Here is an 18,007-nt window from a genome sequence, read left to right as displayed (position 1 = left end):
CTAATAATAATAACATTACTAATAGTAATATTAATCTTAATAATAATAATAATAATAATAATAATAATAATAATAATAATAATAATAATAATAATAATAATAATAATAATAATAATAATAATAATAATAATAATAATAATAATATTAATAATATAAATATATACGAGTGTAATATGTGTAAACAAAACTTGAGCAGAAACTGGACTTTTATAGGCAACTTTTTGGAATCTGATGCCCATGCGATCGCATGGGTTTTATGCCTATTTTTCATGCGATCGCATGGCCCCAAAATCCAGCTCACAATTTTTTGTTGTTTTATTTGTCGACATATTTAAATATAATATATATAATATATTTAATTTAAATAATTAATTATATATTATATTAAATTCATGTGCATAGTTGACTTGTAATTTTTGTTCCGATGACTCGTACGTTGTCACTCGACTTATGTCCCGGTTCCGGTTTCTCGAACGCATTTTCGTACGCTTAGAAAACTCGCAATTTACGTTTTGTGACTCGTACCTTTGTCAAAATATAGTCTTAAATTATCAATAAACTATATCATTCAAAGTGTATCTTAAACTTTCGAGTGTTTTGGTCATTTACTTTTATAAATCATTGTCTTGCTATTTGTTAATATATATATAATAACAAATCGTTTTATGACCAAGTTAATATATATTTTCAACATTCATAAACACGTTTTAAATATATGTCGCAAATTATTCATACAATTAATATTCCAACTTATCATATATATTCAAATAAATATTTAAACCAATAAGTTTAATGTACAATATCAAACAATTAATACATTGTTACGTTTTCAAGTTATAGTATATATATGTATCTATATACATATAATTGTGCACGAATTGTCAAGAACAACCGAAAGGTATTTGAATATATGAAAGTAGTTCAAAAATTTTGAGATTCAGTTTTACAGACTTTGCTTATCGTGTCGAAAATGTTAATCATACAAAGATTAAGTTTAAATTTGGTCAGAAATTTCCGGGTTATCACAGTACCTACCCGTTAAAGAAATTTCGTCCCGAAATTTGAGTGAGGTCGTCATGACTAACAATAAAAATGTTTTATGACGTATATGTGTTGATAAATATAGTTTTATCACCGTTGAATAATATAGATAAAACAATCCGATTATTCGAAGCGTATGAGAGAAGTTATCGTAATAGAGTGAAAAGGAGAATAGAGATTCGTCTTATCTCTTGATGTAGTAACGATTGATTTCCGGAATTTAAGGAATAGAAAATCTTCATAATTTAAATAAGATTTGATTCTTCGGAATTTAAGGAAATTAGGATTTCCTTTGATTAAATGCGTAATCTGCCTCGATTGTTATGTCTGATATTTTGCTATAAATTGACCTCTTCCATTTCATTTATTTTCACCACTCCTATAATCTTCTTTCTTATTTCATACTTACAAAAGATTTGTGAAAATCCTTCATCCAGTTCTGATTCTTGATATTTTCTTGGCTATCATATCATTCAATCTTCTTTTTCATCTGCCACCAGAGGAGGTTATTTTCTTCTACTATTACCTTGGGGTTATATTATTTTTCATTCTCCCATGTCTTTATATTGGTATACGCATTGATATACACGATTTGTAATTTCGGGGTTGTTTTCGAGCTTTATATTTTCCATTATATTTCGGAGCTTCATGCTTTCGTTTTCTCTTCCCGACTTTAAGTCAAGCGAATAATGGTCCAGAATTCGTAGGTATGAATTTCGGAATGAACATAATTAATGTTCTAAGAAAGAAACGGTAATGGCACAATCTGACATGTCAAATTACCAGAATTCCTCGAAAAAGACCGAATCATCAAGAAAAATATTTTCTTGATATGTTTAGAGGTTAAATAGAATAAAAGAGTTATGTAACATGGTTTATGACGAGGGTATGATCTGTGAACCTTTACCACGTTCCATTAGAAACTCAGCATGACTTACTGTAATATAATCACGTTGATCAAATGTCATTATATTATACTAACTCATGCTTCAATTCCCAACACTACTTCAAAAACATCCATTTTTTGAAATTTTTAGAAATTAGAAACTAAAATAGTTTCTTTTATGATGTAACACAGATAGCGTGAAGAGATAAATAATTTCGGATGATAATAGTTATGAAGATATCTTCAGAAATATCGAAGATATTTATAATGAAAGATATGATAATATCTTAGAATTTCTAATATCGAATGATGATGAAGAATATTGTCCGCAAGGGTTTAGATTCGGAATCAAGGTATTCGTTAATGGCTTCAGCAAATACTGAATCATTTGGATTCTTGGAAGGCAGGTTTCGTCCTTGTGATTTATCCACAGCCTCCTTCATACTTTGCTCAATCCGTTTTCCAGTTCCAAACCTTTTCTTTTTCTGAGCTTTGCCAACACACTATTCTTTATCATCAAACTTTTTACAATTAAGGTCGTTTACAGTTTTTGCTGCTTCATCAGTACTTTTCAAAATTTCGAGAACTAGTTCGCGGTTTAAGGTGTTTTTCGGAAACTTCACATTCAAAGTACGTAAGTATAGGAGATAGATGTTATATGTACACATATAACTGTTGGAGTAGACATGTTGCGAGATTTCAAAATACTGATTGCTGATTCCCAGTAATTGGCAAGACAATTCTTGTTATAAGATGCAGATGAGTAAATGATGAGGTTTCGATAAATATAATAATTTTTTAGAAAGTCAAAGATCAGTGAAGTTGTTGGTAAGTTTACTGCTAATGTGGTGGAACATGAAAGGTTCCCCAGTAACAAGAACGTATATGTCAAGGTTATAATAAGGTTAATCTGAAAAGTCGAAGTTGACTGGTTGGAAGTGTGATGAAAATTTGATATCTTGAAAAGAATTGCAAGATTATTTTCGGTAATAACAACGTTAAAGGATCTTGCACAGTTTTAAAGTCAAAGTATAGCTTTGAAAGATGTAGAGATCTAAGAATGATGTCACCAGTTCAGAGTTATGGCTTGGATTCTGATCCGTCAATATCAGAATATGTAATTGAATTTGTATGAAAACGATTGTATATCGTTGTGAGCATTGTTAATAATTTTTGAATCAAAGTTGAAGAATGTACAGTGTAACATATTAATTGAAAACTTATATATTTCTCGGGTATTACCTACCCGTTAAAGATTTCACAATTAATACTTTATACAAAAGAATTTTTATTACCGTCTTTATGAAAATATATGTATGTATATTTTCTTTAGATGTAACACAGATTTAATGAGTTAATATCATATTAAGCTCATTTAATTTTCGGCTTGACTTAGAAATGATTAATCTCTAAAACATTAAAGATTACATAATCTTTGCGGAGTATTTCGCTAATGTAATCGATACTTCATTATTTATTCTTATTCCTCGTTGAAGGATGTTGATGCTCGTGGAATTTTTTGTGAACCTTACAAGGCACAGATGATGTTTTCTGGAAAGTTTCGAGTACATCGAAAATGAAAATGTAAAATCAATTATGTAATTGAATAATACACTTGGTTTATTATGAAATGTAATTCATTAAGTTGAAACATAGATTGTAGTTAACAATGGTTAAGTTGTTAAGGAAGGATGTACATCATTGCATATTAGTAATATGAACTAACCGAGTAGTACCTACCAGTTAAGATTCACACATAATAGCTTAGTACGAAAAGAATTATTTTGATTTCAAAATTCATATATATTAAATATACATAAAATTTCTTCAGGGGAAATGAGTTAATACTTCATCGGTTATTGTTGCTAGTATTTCTTGGTAACTACGATGCGTATGACGTTGATGTTCAAGGTACATATTGTAATGTTGAGGCTTGCGGTGCGGATGTTGTTGGTGGTGGTAATGGTACTGTTGGTGTTGTTGTCGATGGTACTGTTGATGCCGGTGATTCTGCTGGTTCTTGTAACCTTTGCACCATATTCTCCAAAGCCACTACCCGAGCGCGAAGCTCGTTGACTTCTTCTACTACACCGGGATGATTGGCGGTTCGGACGAGTGGATGAATAAGATCCAGAATTTGAGAGAGTATATGATCATGACGAGATACTCTGGAAATGAGAGAGAAAATGGTGTCTCGAACAGGTTCGCCGGTAAGTGCTTCAGGTTCTTCGCCAAGAGGGCAATGTGGTGGATGGAAGGGATCGCCTTCTTCTTGTCTCCAATAATTAAGTAGGCTACGAACCCATCCCCAATTCATCCAGAATAGGTGATGGCTAATTGGTTGATCCATTCCTGTTACACTGTCTTCGGAATTCAGGTGAATATCCATATCTGAATAGCTGTCGGAGTTTAATGAATTTGGACTAGATACGGGATCCATCTTGTATAATTATGGAGATGATTTTTGATATGAATTAGATTATAGAATTTAGTTTGGTATTCTTCAATACATAATTTACATATGTATATATAATACCAAATTCCATAAATCACGGAGAAATTTTCGGAAGATGTCAGGAAAAGTTTACAGTAACAGATACGCTAAGATATGAATTTTTGTCTATACACTATTTATGCAATAAATGCAGGAAAATGTGTCTAGACTTAAGAATGATAAGCATGTAATTTCTGACAAGAAATGATAAGCAAAACTTTTAACATGCAGACACGGTCGAAGTCCAGACTTACTTATGCATCCTAACAACTATCAGTTAGACACACTCATGCAAGACCTGGTTCGCTAGGACCAACGCTCTGATACCAACTGTGACGATCGCTCCAAATCCATATGGATGAACACGTCATTCATCGATTTCATTGCGAGGTATTTGACCTCTATATGATACGTTTTGTAAACATTGCATTCTTTTGAAAAGGCACACCATAAATGAATATTTAAATCAAAGGTTTTCGACATTTGATGATTTCTACATATAGACAATCACCGTAAATAATAGTTTACAATAGTACTTCCATTGACAATGCAGTCAAAATAAGATACATGGTGATGATTTGGTGAATGCAACGTTTCCTTGATAAACATGCCATGTAAGACTCCATGCACATAGCTTGTTTAACATATAAGCAAACAGCGGAAGACTTCTAGGAACCTGAGAATAAATGCTAACAAATGTCAACACAAAGGTTGGTGAGTTCATAGTTTTAATGTTTTGTATAATCTGTACATAAAGGTGGATCACAAGATTTCAGTTGTTTCATCCAGAAACGTTTATCAAAATATTCTACAAGATTGAGCACCCTGGTAACTAAACTTAACGTATATATAATTTGTACCCTTTGTATAATCATCTTAATAATACACGCAAACCAACGTGTACGCTTCTCAAATAGCATACGTCCGTTAAAAGGCTAGCGCTATAGCTCGAACGGGGATGTCAAGCCCTATGGATCCATATACAACTACTCGCGCCCACCAGTTCTTATAACTGACGGTTACTAGTTACCAAAGCTAAGGGATTTTCGGTTCAAACTCGTTGTAGAATTTAGTATGTACTTGTGTCCATTGTATTTAAAATAGAGTGCATGTATTCTAAGCCCAAAAATATATTGCAAAAGCAATTAAAAAGGGAGCAATGAAACTTACCTTAGCAGCATATAAAGTCGTTCACCAAAATATGACCGAAACTCGGATTACCAAATAACCGTAGATCTCAACCTAGAGAACATATGTTGGTCAATAAATGTCTATCAAGCTAGGTCTGGTCATAGTGTATCACAATCCTAATGCTCGAGATCGACATACAAAAGTTATCCAAAGTCGTTTCAAAAAGTCAATTTTGACAATAGTTCAACAAAACGAGACATACCTTATATAAGGAGTCATTTACTCGGTTGGTAATATTCAAAAACCCATTTTATCAATATCGTAAATAAGTTGTTTAAATCTTAATTGCATATTCAAAAGCAATTTCAATTAACGTCAATCATAATTCAGTTGATCATATCTCTTAATCCGTTCATCGAAACTATTCGATATCTAAATGAAAAGTCATTGATTTTTCGCCAGCTTTCCAAAAACATGCATATCATATACCTTTTACCAGTAATATATGTATTTAATTCGTGATTCATCATAAACTGTTTAACGATGAAATTTAGCATACAAGCATGCATAAATATATATACTCGAGCACTAGACATGAATACACAATTAATATATAAAAGATAAAATATGTGTGCTTACGTATCAATATTGAGATTCAATATTGTATGAAAGTACGTAGACGCAACGGATATGATAAAAACTAGGTTTGACTTGCGAATAATACCCACGAATATTACCCATAATTTCCTTATCTCTATCCCGCTCGAAAACCCATTTCAAAAATGACCCGCTCATGGCCTTGTCGTAGTATTTTATGTACTAATACTACTAATAATAATAAGATTAATAATAATAATATTAATCTTAATAATAATAATAATAATAATAATAATAATAATAATAATAATAATAATAATAATAATAATAATAATAATAATAATAATATAAATATAAATATATACGAGTGTAATATGTGTAAACAAAACTTGAGCAGAAACTGGACTTTTATAGGTAACTTTTTGGAATCTGATGCCCATGTGATCGCATGGGTTTTATGCCTATTTTCCATGCGATCGCATGGCCCCAAAATCCAGCTCATAATTTTTTTTTGTTTTGTTTGTCGACATATTTAAATATAATATATATAATATATTTAATTTAAATAATTAATTATATATTATATTAAATTCATGTGCATAGTTGACTTGTAATTTTTGTTCCGATGACTCGTACGTTGTCACTCGACTTATGTCCCGGTTCCGGTTTCTCGAACGCATTTTTGTACGCTTAGAAAACTCGCAATTTACGTTTTGTGACTCGTACCTTTGTCAAAATATAGTCTTAAATTATCAATAAACTATATCATTCAAAGTGTATCTTAAACTTTCGAGTGTTTTGGTCATTTACTTTTATAAATCATTGTCTTGCTATTTGTTAATATATATATATATAATAACAAATCGTTTTATGACCAAGTTAATATATATTTTCAACATTCATAAACACGTTTTAAATATATGTCGCAAATTATTCATACAATTAATATTCCAACTTATCATATATATTCAAATAAATATTTAAACCAATAAGTTTAATGTACAATATCAAACAATTAATACATTGTTACGTTTTCAAGTTATAGTATATATATGTATCTATATACATATAATTGTGCACGAATTGTCAAGAACAACCGAAAGGTATTTGAATATATGAAAGTAGTTCAAAAATTTTGAGATTCAGTTTTACAGACTTTGCTTATCGTGTCGAAAATGTTAATCATACAAAGATTAAGTTTAAATTTGGTCAGAAATTTCCGGGTCATCACACTCTTCCCCCTTGGAACCCCAAAACCGTCCCCTTTAGCTAGCATGAGGAGTTCTCTTTTTTTTTTTTTTTGTAAAACTTGTTACATATTACTTGCATTCTTTCATTTTTACACACACACTTCATTTCATACTTTCATCTTTCTCTCATTTCTCTCTCAAATTGTAAGTAACAAAGCTAAATGTTCTTCCTCTTTTCTTTGTCTTAAAACCGTGGCCATATACACTCTTCATCATCATCATTCTTTTGTTGTTGTTACTTGTCTTTGATTATTATTTACTTACTTATTGTTGTTACTTACTAGTTACTAAGAATCAAACTCTTTAGTTTGATTCTTCATATCATCTTGTTCTTACAAGACATACAAGAACATAAACTTTCTAGTTATGTTCTACACTTGTTGTTTTAAAAAGATTTAAGTTCATGTGTTGTGAAAGCATACTTGTAATTCATGTTAGTAAACTTTAAAGTTTACTTTCTTAAAGATCAAACTTTGGTTTGAATCTTTAAAGTATGAACAACCCATGAACTAGTTACTAGTTTACTTAGTTTATTTCCTTATATTATGCACTTTAAATTCATGTTTGTTGGTTAAAATTGGTCAAGTGTTACTAGTTAACTTTGATCTCATTTATCTTGAACAAAAGTTAACTTTAAAAGTTCAAGAACATGTAAGTAAGCTTTCTTTAATTATAACTTAGTACACTTATGTTAGATCTAGACTTTTGAGTCTTGGATCTTTAAGATCAAACTAAGAACTATGTTCTACATCTTAAGATCTTGATTAGTTAGTTTATTTTCAAGTTTGAAGTTCTACATTTCTTTTATATTTCATGTATGTGTTAGATCTAAGACTTTGATGTAACTTTAGTTCATCAAATCACTTGCAACACTTAAGTGAGTTGTGCTTCATGTCTTAGACTTACACTTTGGTTATGATGGTTGAACCTTGGTGAAAATGATGCAAACACATCAACGAGTTGTACACTTGAAGCTATATACATCAAGGATGAGAACCATGATAAGCATCGAGCACCAAGAACCACCGGAACCTACTGACCCTACTGTTTTACTGTTTCTGTGTCTGATCAGTATGACCTGGGCTACTTTAATTATGATTTTAAGATAGCTCTATTCGAGTAGATAACTTTTCATATAGGACTCGTCTTAATCCGAGTTACGGTTTAGGATTTATGGCCCTCCGATCTTCACTATGTCCGTTTAATGTTGTGCTGAAAAATTCTGACCTACTCGCACTTAGACCATCGCCACGGTCAAACGAAGACGAGTTTGCTTCTGTAATTTTTACCACAACTAAAAGACTCATATACAGAGCCATGGCCACTGGTCTCATCTTATTTCAGTAGGTATTGAGGCCGTGGTGACTGACCGAAGTCAGCCTTTGTTTTAAACTTCTTTCATGAACGAAACTTACTTTACACCTTTTGTTTAATGATGAATGATGATGACCCGTAAGACCTTATTTACATTTTTTTAAACCTATTCGGACGATTTACTGACTTAGTACTATTTGACTTAGGTTGAGGACTTTCCGGTACTATTTGACTTAGGTTGAGGACTTTCCGGACCTACACACTTGCTTATTTCCCGTCATACTTTACCGCTACTTTATCACTGTGAGTTATAGCATCCATTTTTACTTTAACTATTTTGGGAACTGAGAATACATGCGCATTTTACGTTTTACATACTAGGCACCAGTACTTAAACTTTATATATTTGTGGGTTATACAACGGCATAAACATTCCCTTTAGCTTGGTAACGTTTAATCATTGGTTTTTGAACCGTGAACGCGAATCTTAGATATGGATCCATAGGGTTTGACATCCCTACTCGGGCTAGTCGCGCTAGCATTTAATGAGTGTTTAATACTTCGTAAACATACACACTTGCCAGGTGTACTTTCAGGGGGTGATATATTATTAAACGTTAAGTTAGTTACCGAGTGCCCACGGTTAAACATATACGTTATCATACTGATTTGAATTACTGTTTTGAAACGCTCTTTGTAGCACTGAAATCTCGTGGCCTACCTTACATACTGTTAAACTTAAACTATAGCTCACCAACCTTTGTGTTGACGTTTTTAAGCATGTTTTTCTCAGGTGCTTAAGGTTTGCTTGCTTCCGCTGTATTAGTCATGCTTTGTAGACACCCGCTGCGCTTATTAGAGATGTCACCGCATGAAATGTTATTTTGCATTCAAACATGATACTTTTGAAACGATGTATTTGTAACGACCTATGGGTCACGTACTATTACTTATGCTTGCTATTCGTAGAAGCATACTTTTGGGTTGTTAAACATTTGATGTTGGTTAAGACATCACTTTTATTATGAATGCAAACTCTTTTTGAAATTGCATATAGTACTTAACCTTGTAATGATCTTGTTGTTGATGGTCCGTACACGTTGATTTAGTACGGGGCGTCACAGATAGTAACTAAAAGCTTTACATATTGGATGGATATTGATACTAAATATATGTTCATTTAGAGCACTATCAAATCCCTAGAACACTCGTTAATTTTTTGCAAACACGCTATGGAGATTTGAAACCGCGTTTTCTCTTGGTGAGGTCTAGGGACTTTCAACAACTTAAGTGTGAACGAAATTCTTCGTGGTAACACAACATCTCAAACGTCGTACTTCGGGAAAAAAGTTTGGCAAGAGGTGAAATGGGTATGTGGTTACTACATTTGGAAGAATCGGAATAACAAGATCTTTCGGGGAAAAACATGGAACGCGCCGGTTGCCTTAAATGAAATCCAACTTAAATCGTTCGAGTGGATTTCACAAAGATCGAAAAAGAATAAAATTGAGTGGCTATCTTGGTTAAATAATCCTAGTGTTTACCTCAAAATGTAGATTAATTCTCTAGTATGTTTGCTTCCTTTGCAAACTTGTGTCGAGTGTAGTAAGTTGTATTGGGAGCCTTAGGCACTTAAGCTCCCATTCTACTTGTACTCTTGTTTTACCATTTATATGAAATTCTTGTCTTTCAAGAAAAAAAAAATTATATAATTACACACTTTTGAACCACCCAGAAATACATGCGTATATGGCGATGACAATATAGATTTATTATCATTATCTTTATTAAGATAACTTATACATATTCATTCACTTGCCGTTATCAACCTTTTCATGTGCTTTACTAAATATATACAATAAATACATGATATAAATCTAAATGTAACTAATTAATGAGAATTAAGCACAATAGAATAAAACATTTACTTCCGAGCGTATATATAATTAAACGAACTCTCTTCTTTTTTCACATACTTGGTGTGTGTTTCTTTGCTATTCATCATGGTTAGTAGTTGGGTAAAAGAACTACAAAAAGATGATGACAACTTTACTTAGGTAAGTGAGACTTTTATTTTTTTATACATCGATTTGAATATTTATGTATTTGTAATATTTGAAATTGATTGTTTATAATATATGGAGTATATAATATTCCATATCCCTCATGCCACATATATATATTTTCTATGCACACTGTTAGATTGTGCAACTTTTTGATCATTTCAATTTTTGATCATTTTTAATTTATTAATATAAATATTACAGAGTTCATGAATATTAAATGTTGTTTAATTTTCATTTGTCCGTAAATTGTTTTTCGTAGCTTCACTTTTGTTTGGTGTTGAGAATAAAATACGTAACATGCGGATGGCATCATTTATGTTAATTGGCATTGTACCAAATGAACCCATTTTGAATATGTACATTTTTAATGTTTTATTGGTCTATTTGGTTCTAGAGGTTAAAACTCATAATATTATTTTTTTAAGTAGAACTCAAAATAACTCAAAGATGTTGGACGATTTCAATGTATAAGCTGCATGATAAGAAGATTATATGATTCTAACTCCGTATTAGAACATAGTATATATTGTGTGTTGTATATAGATAGCTAGTAATCATTTTAACAAGAAGAAGAATATGAAACGCAATCTATGTATTTAGACAAAGTTATCATGACCCATCAATCTAAGTAAAATTATATACTAAAATGAAGAACGTGCAACGCACGAGCATGTACATCTAGTAACTTTCAATAAGTATAATATAACATAAATCGAAATAATTATAGTCAAAATTGTAGACAAAAAACTCAAAAAATCAAATGAGACAATTATTTTGAAATGAATAATTATATATGTAAATGAAAAGGCAACATATCTAGCATCTTCCTAGTAAAGTAATAAGACCATGAAAAGACATAACTTACGAAGTAACTCGACCTAGCCCAAGACAACAGAAATAAAAAAACAAAGCTACACTCTAAGAACCTCTCCAACCTCTAGCCCAACAACCACAACCAAACGACTAACGACGCACGAGGTTCCAAACACAAAAAAGGCTAATCTAAAAATTTCAAATATTCTCGAAAAGTGAAAACGAGGATCACACCTATACCAAAACACGAATTTCTACGTGTCTGAAGTTGGGATGTATATTCATCATTTGATCGGCATCGCCTTCATATAATGCTTTCATCATACTAAATAGAAAAGTCCTTTCATACATATTCGTTCATCAAACATCTTCTACGCTTCAATTGAGTTTTCCCCCATGATATTCCATGATATATACATCCTCATATTTAGACACATATAAATTTTGTGTTTTGGTTTTCATGCGATTTGCGTTTCGACCTTTCCGGGGTCGTGCTAAAATTGCATATCCAACAAATGTATATAGAAACGTACACATTGTCACTTAACATTTGCATTGTTAAAAATATATTTTAGCCTTATAATTGTTCGTGGTTTTCAGGATCTTTTCATTAATTTAGTCCCTGATCAAGATATAAAAATAACCATGTTACACGTTAATATAATCACGCAGGTTTGCCTGAGTAGTCACCGAGTTGCCCAATGAAGCACACCACCCGAGTTCCATTCCTGGCTATGACAAATTGTTCAAAAAAGGAGTGTGATTAGAAGGTACGCCTAATGCGCAATTAACCCGATACCAGATCTCGTGCTCGGTGGACTTGATTACCCGATGTATTACCTTCTATGAGGGAGCCAATGTGCTAAGGAGGGTTTCCTCGCTTATCTAAAAAATGTTAAGCGTTAATATTTCATTTCAATGTATATAAAAAGATAATATTGTTGAAAGTTATTATTATGAATGACAAACGAAGTTATCATTTTTATTAAGATTCTTCTATTAAAATGACTTTTGACTTTAGGTGATTTGTGTTATAAAATGAAAAAATAAATAATTTCTATGGTAAGTTTTTATTGCTCGACTTAGACCAATACCAAAATAAATATATATGAATCGTGGCACACCCTAAAAAACACTTGGTTTATGGGTTTTATTTGATCTTGTAAATATAAAAATATTTGATCTTGTGAATTTCGAAGCCGGTGCGAAGGTTTGGCAAGCGGTCAAGTGGGTTTGCATGTATCTTATTTGGAGAAATCGGAACCAAAAGGTGTTTAAACTCTCGAATTGGACTCCTCCGAATGCTTTAAATGAGATACAAATCAAAAGTTACGAATGGATCTCAAAGCGATGCAAAAATATGAAAATCGATTGGCATAGGTGGTGTCACAACCCATCTTCCATCTTTGTTTGATTCCTAGCCCTTTACACGTTCGGGTTGATCACGGTTGCAATCTTTACATCCTTAGTCAATGTATGTAATTTGTAATAGGGTTAGTGTCGAGAATGTAATACATATCGAGATGTACATGTAAATCACTGTAAGTTTTTTGCGAAGTAATATATATCTGCTTTTCCAAAAACAAAAAAAAAATATTTATATTAATTAATATACTGTATTAAACTTACATCTTTTATCTTTTATATATATTTAATTGTATAAATCAAATTTGAAATACTTTTTTTCACCAACTAATCATATTTTCCAAATTCAATTTCATATATTAATTTTAAGTGAGCTATTTCGTCCATTAAACAAAACCAAAAACCGAAATGCACTCCAACTTATTTGGTTATTAGTGATCTACAGCTAGTGGTTGCGTTTATGATGCTTCGAGGACTATACAAAGCTGATAAATTAAATAGGTTGTTAATATGAGTAGGTTTAATGTATTTTGTTAATTACAACTTTAAGAGCCATCGTTAACGTGTATAAATTCATTATATATTTGTATAACCGCCATCAAAAAATCACCGACATATACAATATAATTATGCACGTTAATGACAACTCCTAAAAACGATCGCTAGCAAAACCTTTACGTTTATGATGAAAGTTGCACTAGCGTGCTTTCTTATTAGCTAACAATTTTTTTAAATATTTTATTTAATATTGTCTGTTGAGTGACAGAACGCACGTAATTAACATTATAATCGTGTCTCCAACCTATTTGACGTTATTAAAATCTAATATATTTTGACAAGCAATTGATACACAACAGTTGCATCTTTTGGATGTGTTTGGAAAGTCTTGTAGTGTATAAAAAATAGGGATGTTGATGGATGAGAAAAACTCCGTAACTTGTGGGTACTCACTCTGTAATGGACAGTTAAATTCGTAAAATCTAATACAATGTCAATGGTAATGGTATTAGGGACAATAATTGATTGGATATGGATCGAACAATACCATATTCACATCCATATCTATTTACGTTTTAGTCATTCATATTCATATACATTTAAATTTTGTCAATCCGTCTATATTCTTATCCGTTGGAATAAGCTGGTTAATGGATATCGGTTGGATATTAAATAAAATTTTAATCTAACGATGATTTGACCAATTAAATATAGATTATAACAACAGTAAACGTATAATTTATATGTATAATATGGATTATGGCTCAAAGTGACAGTTTTTATAAATAAACATCAGATCGCGCCATCTTTTTAACAGGTAAATGTCTCCTTTTCTTCTGAAGATGTCGAAAATACTCGTAATAAGATATTAGTTACAATTGAAAAGGTTTTGTCAATAAAGTTTAGAATTTATCTAAAAATATACGAACTCGTATTTTTTCACCTCGTCGTGCATTTCATGTCATTGATGGTCGGCCTTCTTCTAATTGTCTACAACTAGTTCTGAAGCCCGCACATCATAAGATATTAGTTTGACGTCAGCAACGTCATCCAGGTAATGTTCATAATTTTTACGTGCATTTCATGTCATTGCTGGTCGACCTTCTTTTATTTATCTACACCGAGTTAGAAAGCCCGCACTTAATAAAATATTAATATGACGTCGGCTGACGTTATCCGGGTACTAATAATTTTGTGTAATATATGTAGGAAATAGGAATACATGCCATTTTTTGTCATTATAATGGGCTTTCATTAGACTTTTAGATAGACGTACCAAAATTATGGGAAATTGATGAAAATACACTTTTTTAAAACTTCAAACAAAATATACTTTTTTTAAAAAAAATTGCCTTTTTACACCATTCGGTAGACGGGATTTCTGTCTACCACCTTTATCTGTCGTCTACTACCATTTTTACAAAGTAGTAGACAGTAACAACAAGGTAGTAGACAGTGAGAACAAAGCAGTAAACAGCCAATTACAAGGTAGCTGACCGTCTACTGCCTTGTTGTTACTGTCTACTACCTTGTTGTAGGTGTCGACTGATATGTATTATTGGTGTCGACACCTACAACAAGGTAGTAGACAATAACAACAAGGCAGTAGACGGTCAGCTACCTTGTAATTGGCTGTCTACTGCTTTGTTCTCACTGTCTACTACCTTGTTGCTACTGTCTACTACTTTGTAAAAATGGTAGTAGACGACAGATAAAGGTGGTAGACAGAAATTTCGTCTACCGAATGGTGTAAAAAGACAATTTTTTTTTAAAAAAGTGTATTTTGTTTGAAGCCTTAAAAAAAGTGTATTTTGAACAATTTCCCCCAAATTATTATAGCCGAATGTAGCGACAGCCCGGCTCTATATATGATGGCTTTATTTATACAGCCCTCAGTCCAATAACGAAGTCCATATATGATAGCCCATGGGTGTATTGTTTGGACTTGGAAGTAAATGGATATGAAAGGTTGTTTGTATACTACTGTAGTACTAATACTAATAGTCTAATACTACTAATACTAATATATATTAGTGTAAGAATGGTCAATTTAGACGTGCACGGCAAACAAACCTCCTCATGAAGTGCCATCTCATCATACTTTGCTACACATACTCCGTATTATTCTAGCTGTGCTTGGTGTTCTCTTTGTTGGTTCAATACTTTATATCGTAAATAAAAGGAAGGTTCTACAGTATATTATGTTTCATTAGCGCTCTAGGCTTCTATAAGAAGTCAAACTTATGGGTTTCACATGTTTTGATCTTTAATTTTCAAATACTAAGGTCGGATGCAATGGTCCGCCACCCACATCGGTAACGATCCGCCACCTATTCACCACTGTCGGCAGCAAATCGTGAGCAGGTCCGCCAGTTGGGCCTGCAACGAGGGTAACGGTCCTCTGGTGGGCCCCCTTGTGACAGATTTTGTTTTTTTGTTTTTTTTTATTTGCAAAGGTTTTTCATTTTTCACTTGAGCAACCTTAAATTAACAAGAACCAAAAACGAAATTAGGGAAACAAACCTTGTTGCTAGATGTTAGAGTTGTAAGAAATCCGAAATGCAAAGCTTAAATTCATCATCATCTTCATCAATTTGAAAACTAGAGTTCTTGGATGTGTGTGTTTTTTGGGTTGTAAGAAACCCGATAACACATGAGTATTTAACTATTATGAGAAATCTTACGTACCTCGTTCAGTAACCCAAACGAAGTCCAATTTTAACAAACGAATGTAATGTTTTATTTTTAATCATGTAATGTTTTTATTTTATTTAATAAAATGTTATTTGTATTTATTTATTATATTTAAATAATAATTTGATTAAAGTTTAAAATTGAGTGTATGATAGTGACGGTTTAGTGAAAGGAATGTTAAATAGTTTGTGCTGATGTGACGTTAAGTTGATGTGACGAATAAAAGTTGTGTTAAAATCATGAACCATTGCATTGGGCCTAACCTTGCAAAACCCGGCCATTAACTAGCGACATCAAATGTGCCACCCTGTAGACCCTCTTTTGTATTCTTTGCTAAATATTATATAAAAGTAAGCCCTTGAATGCTTGTTGACCTCATTATCTTTAGTCAGGAGCATTTCACTGAATCACTCTCATCCGTGCTGAATTAGATGTTTTAAATATAATGCGTAATTGTTAGCTCGTCTCTTGACAATATAGATATTACTTCCCCTTGTTGCCTTGATGTTCTTCTCATATACTGGAAATTAAAGAAATTCAAAATGATGACAGTATCTTGTTCATCTCCATTATAATTTGTATAATAACATGATATAACTGATGAAGTGTGGGTGAGGATTATTTTTCATGAACACATAAACATCAATAAGCATAATACATGTGAATAAACACTTTTACGTTGTTGTCATTTAACTTTTTAAGTATTGATAAATTTTTGTCTTATTTTTTTTATTCGTATTAAAAATTTTAACATGTTTAAAGGCTTATTTTTATTTTCACCCAAGGACTTCTAAATTGTTAAGATTGCCTTGGTTATTTGATGTTAACATCAACCGATCATATGAAATATTCAAACGTTTTTTAATGGTTATGAATATTTCAAATGTAAAGACATCATTCCACGCATCAACATCAATATGTTTAAATAAGTATTTTCATCTATGCATGATTACATCAACCGAAATATATATGAAATTTCAGAGAGTTGAAAATGACTTCTTCTCGTTCCAAATGGCTACACATGATAAAACCGTACGTGTCTTAAAATCGAAATGACCATTTATACACAAGGTTTTTAGTTCAGGGACTAAACTTGTAATTTTGAAAAGTAGACATCTTTAAGCTTTAAATCCATGATTAGGGGAGGATAAGAAGCATTTAATAAGAGCTTCATGTCTAAGGTATGGTGTAAAGGTAAGATGAAACTCATACATGGACCCATATGGATGATGAAATCGTGTAATGGTGCATCATGATGTATGACCAAAGATAAACATAGTGTAGTACCACAAACCATGCTATTGCTACGTTTGATTTAACATGCACATATATAGTAATTTTAATCATCTCTTAAACCTAAATTAACTGGTAAATATTCTTTTTCAAGTGTTTCATATTAGTTGTTAATTTTTCATTGTTATAAATAGCTAATGATAAAGACGTAAAATTCATTTATATTTTTACTTTATTTTTACATGTAAAAAGGTATAGGTAAAAAGTAATAGATAAAATTGTAGTAATGATATTCTTTATTTTTTGTTTTTTAGCTATTAATAATTAAATCGGAAAAAGGAGAATACAATATTATGACTCATTTAACATTAATTTTATATAAATATTACATGTAAAGAAAAATATATCATTAACAACGCCTACCCTCTTAAAAAAATATTATGATACATTTTTATTGATAAAGTTACGCTTATTATATTATATTTTATCTAGATAATAATGTTTAATATTACCATTAACATTAACATTAACATGTTTATTAAAAGGGAAGGTACATGAATAGTAGATATTTGCTATTTATGTTTCTTTCTCTTTTTCATACAATTTTTTAACAAAAAACAATTTC

At 31.5% G+C, this 18,007-nt stretch overlaps 1 protein-coding gene across 1 annotated transcript in view; it reads left to right on the top strand.

Annotated features, from left to right (window-relative positions):
* The window catches only part of LOC139899829 (uncharacterized), an 81,420-nt gene extending 65,479 nt beyond the window's left edge, over positions 1–15,941 (top strand). Inside the window, exon 5 of the mRNA XM_071882659.1 lies at positions 15,912–15,941. Coding sequence (XP_071738760.1) covers positions 15,912–15,941 — 30 coding nt within the window. The remainder of the gene's footprint in view (positions 1–15,911) is intronic.
* The last annotated feature ends 2,066 nt before the right edge of the window (positions 15,942–18,007 follow it).

This window comes from Rutidosis leptorrhynchoides, chromosome 3 (genome assembly GCF_046630445.1).
Source record: "Rutidosis leptorrhynchoides isolate AG116_Rl617_1_P2 chromosome 3, CSIRO_AGI_Rlap_v1, whole genome shotgun sequence".
In the NCBI taxonomy this organism is placed as follows: domain Eukaryota; kingdom Viridiplantae; phylum Streptophyta; class Magnoliopsida; order Asterales; family Asteraceae; genus Rutidosis; species Rutidosis leptorrhynchoides.
The sequence above is the reverse complement of the archived record's forward strand: the minus strand, read 5'-3'. Positions and strand labels throughout refer to the sequence as shown.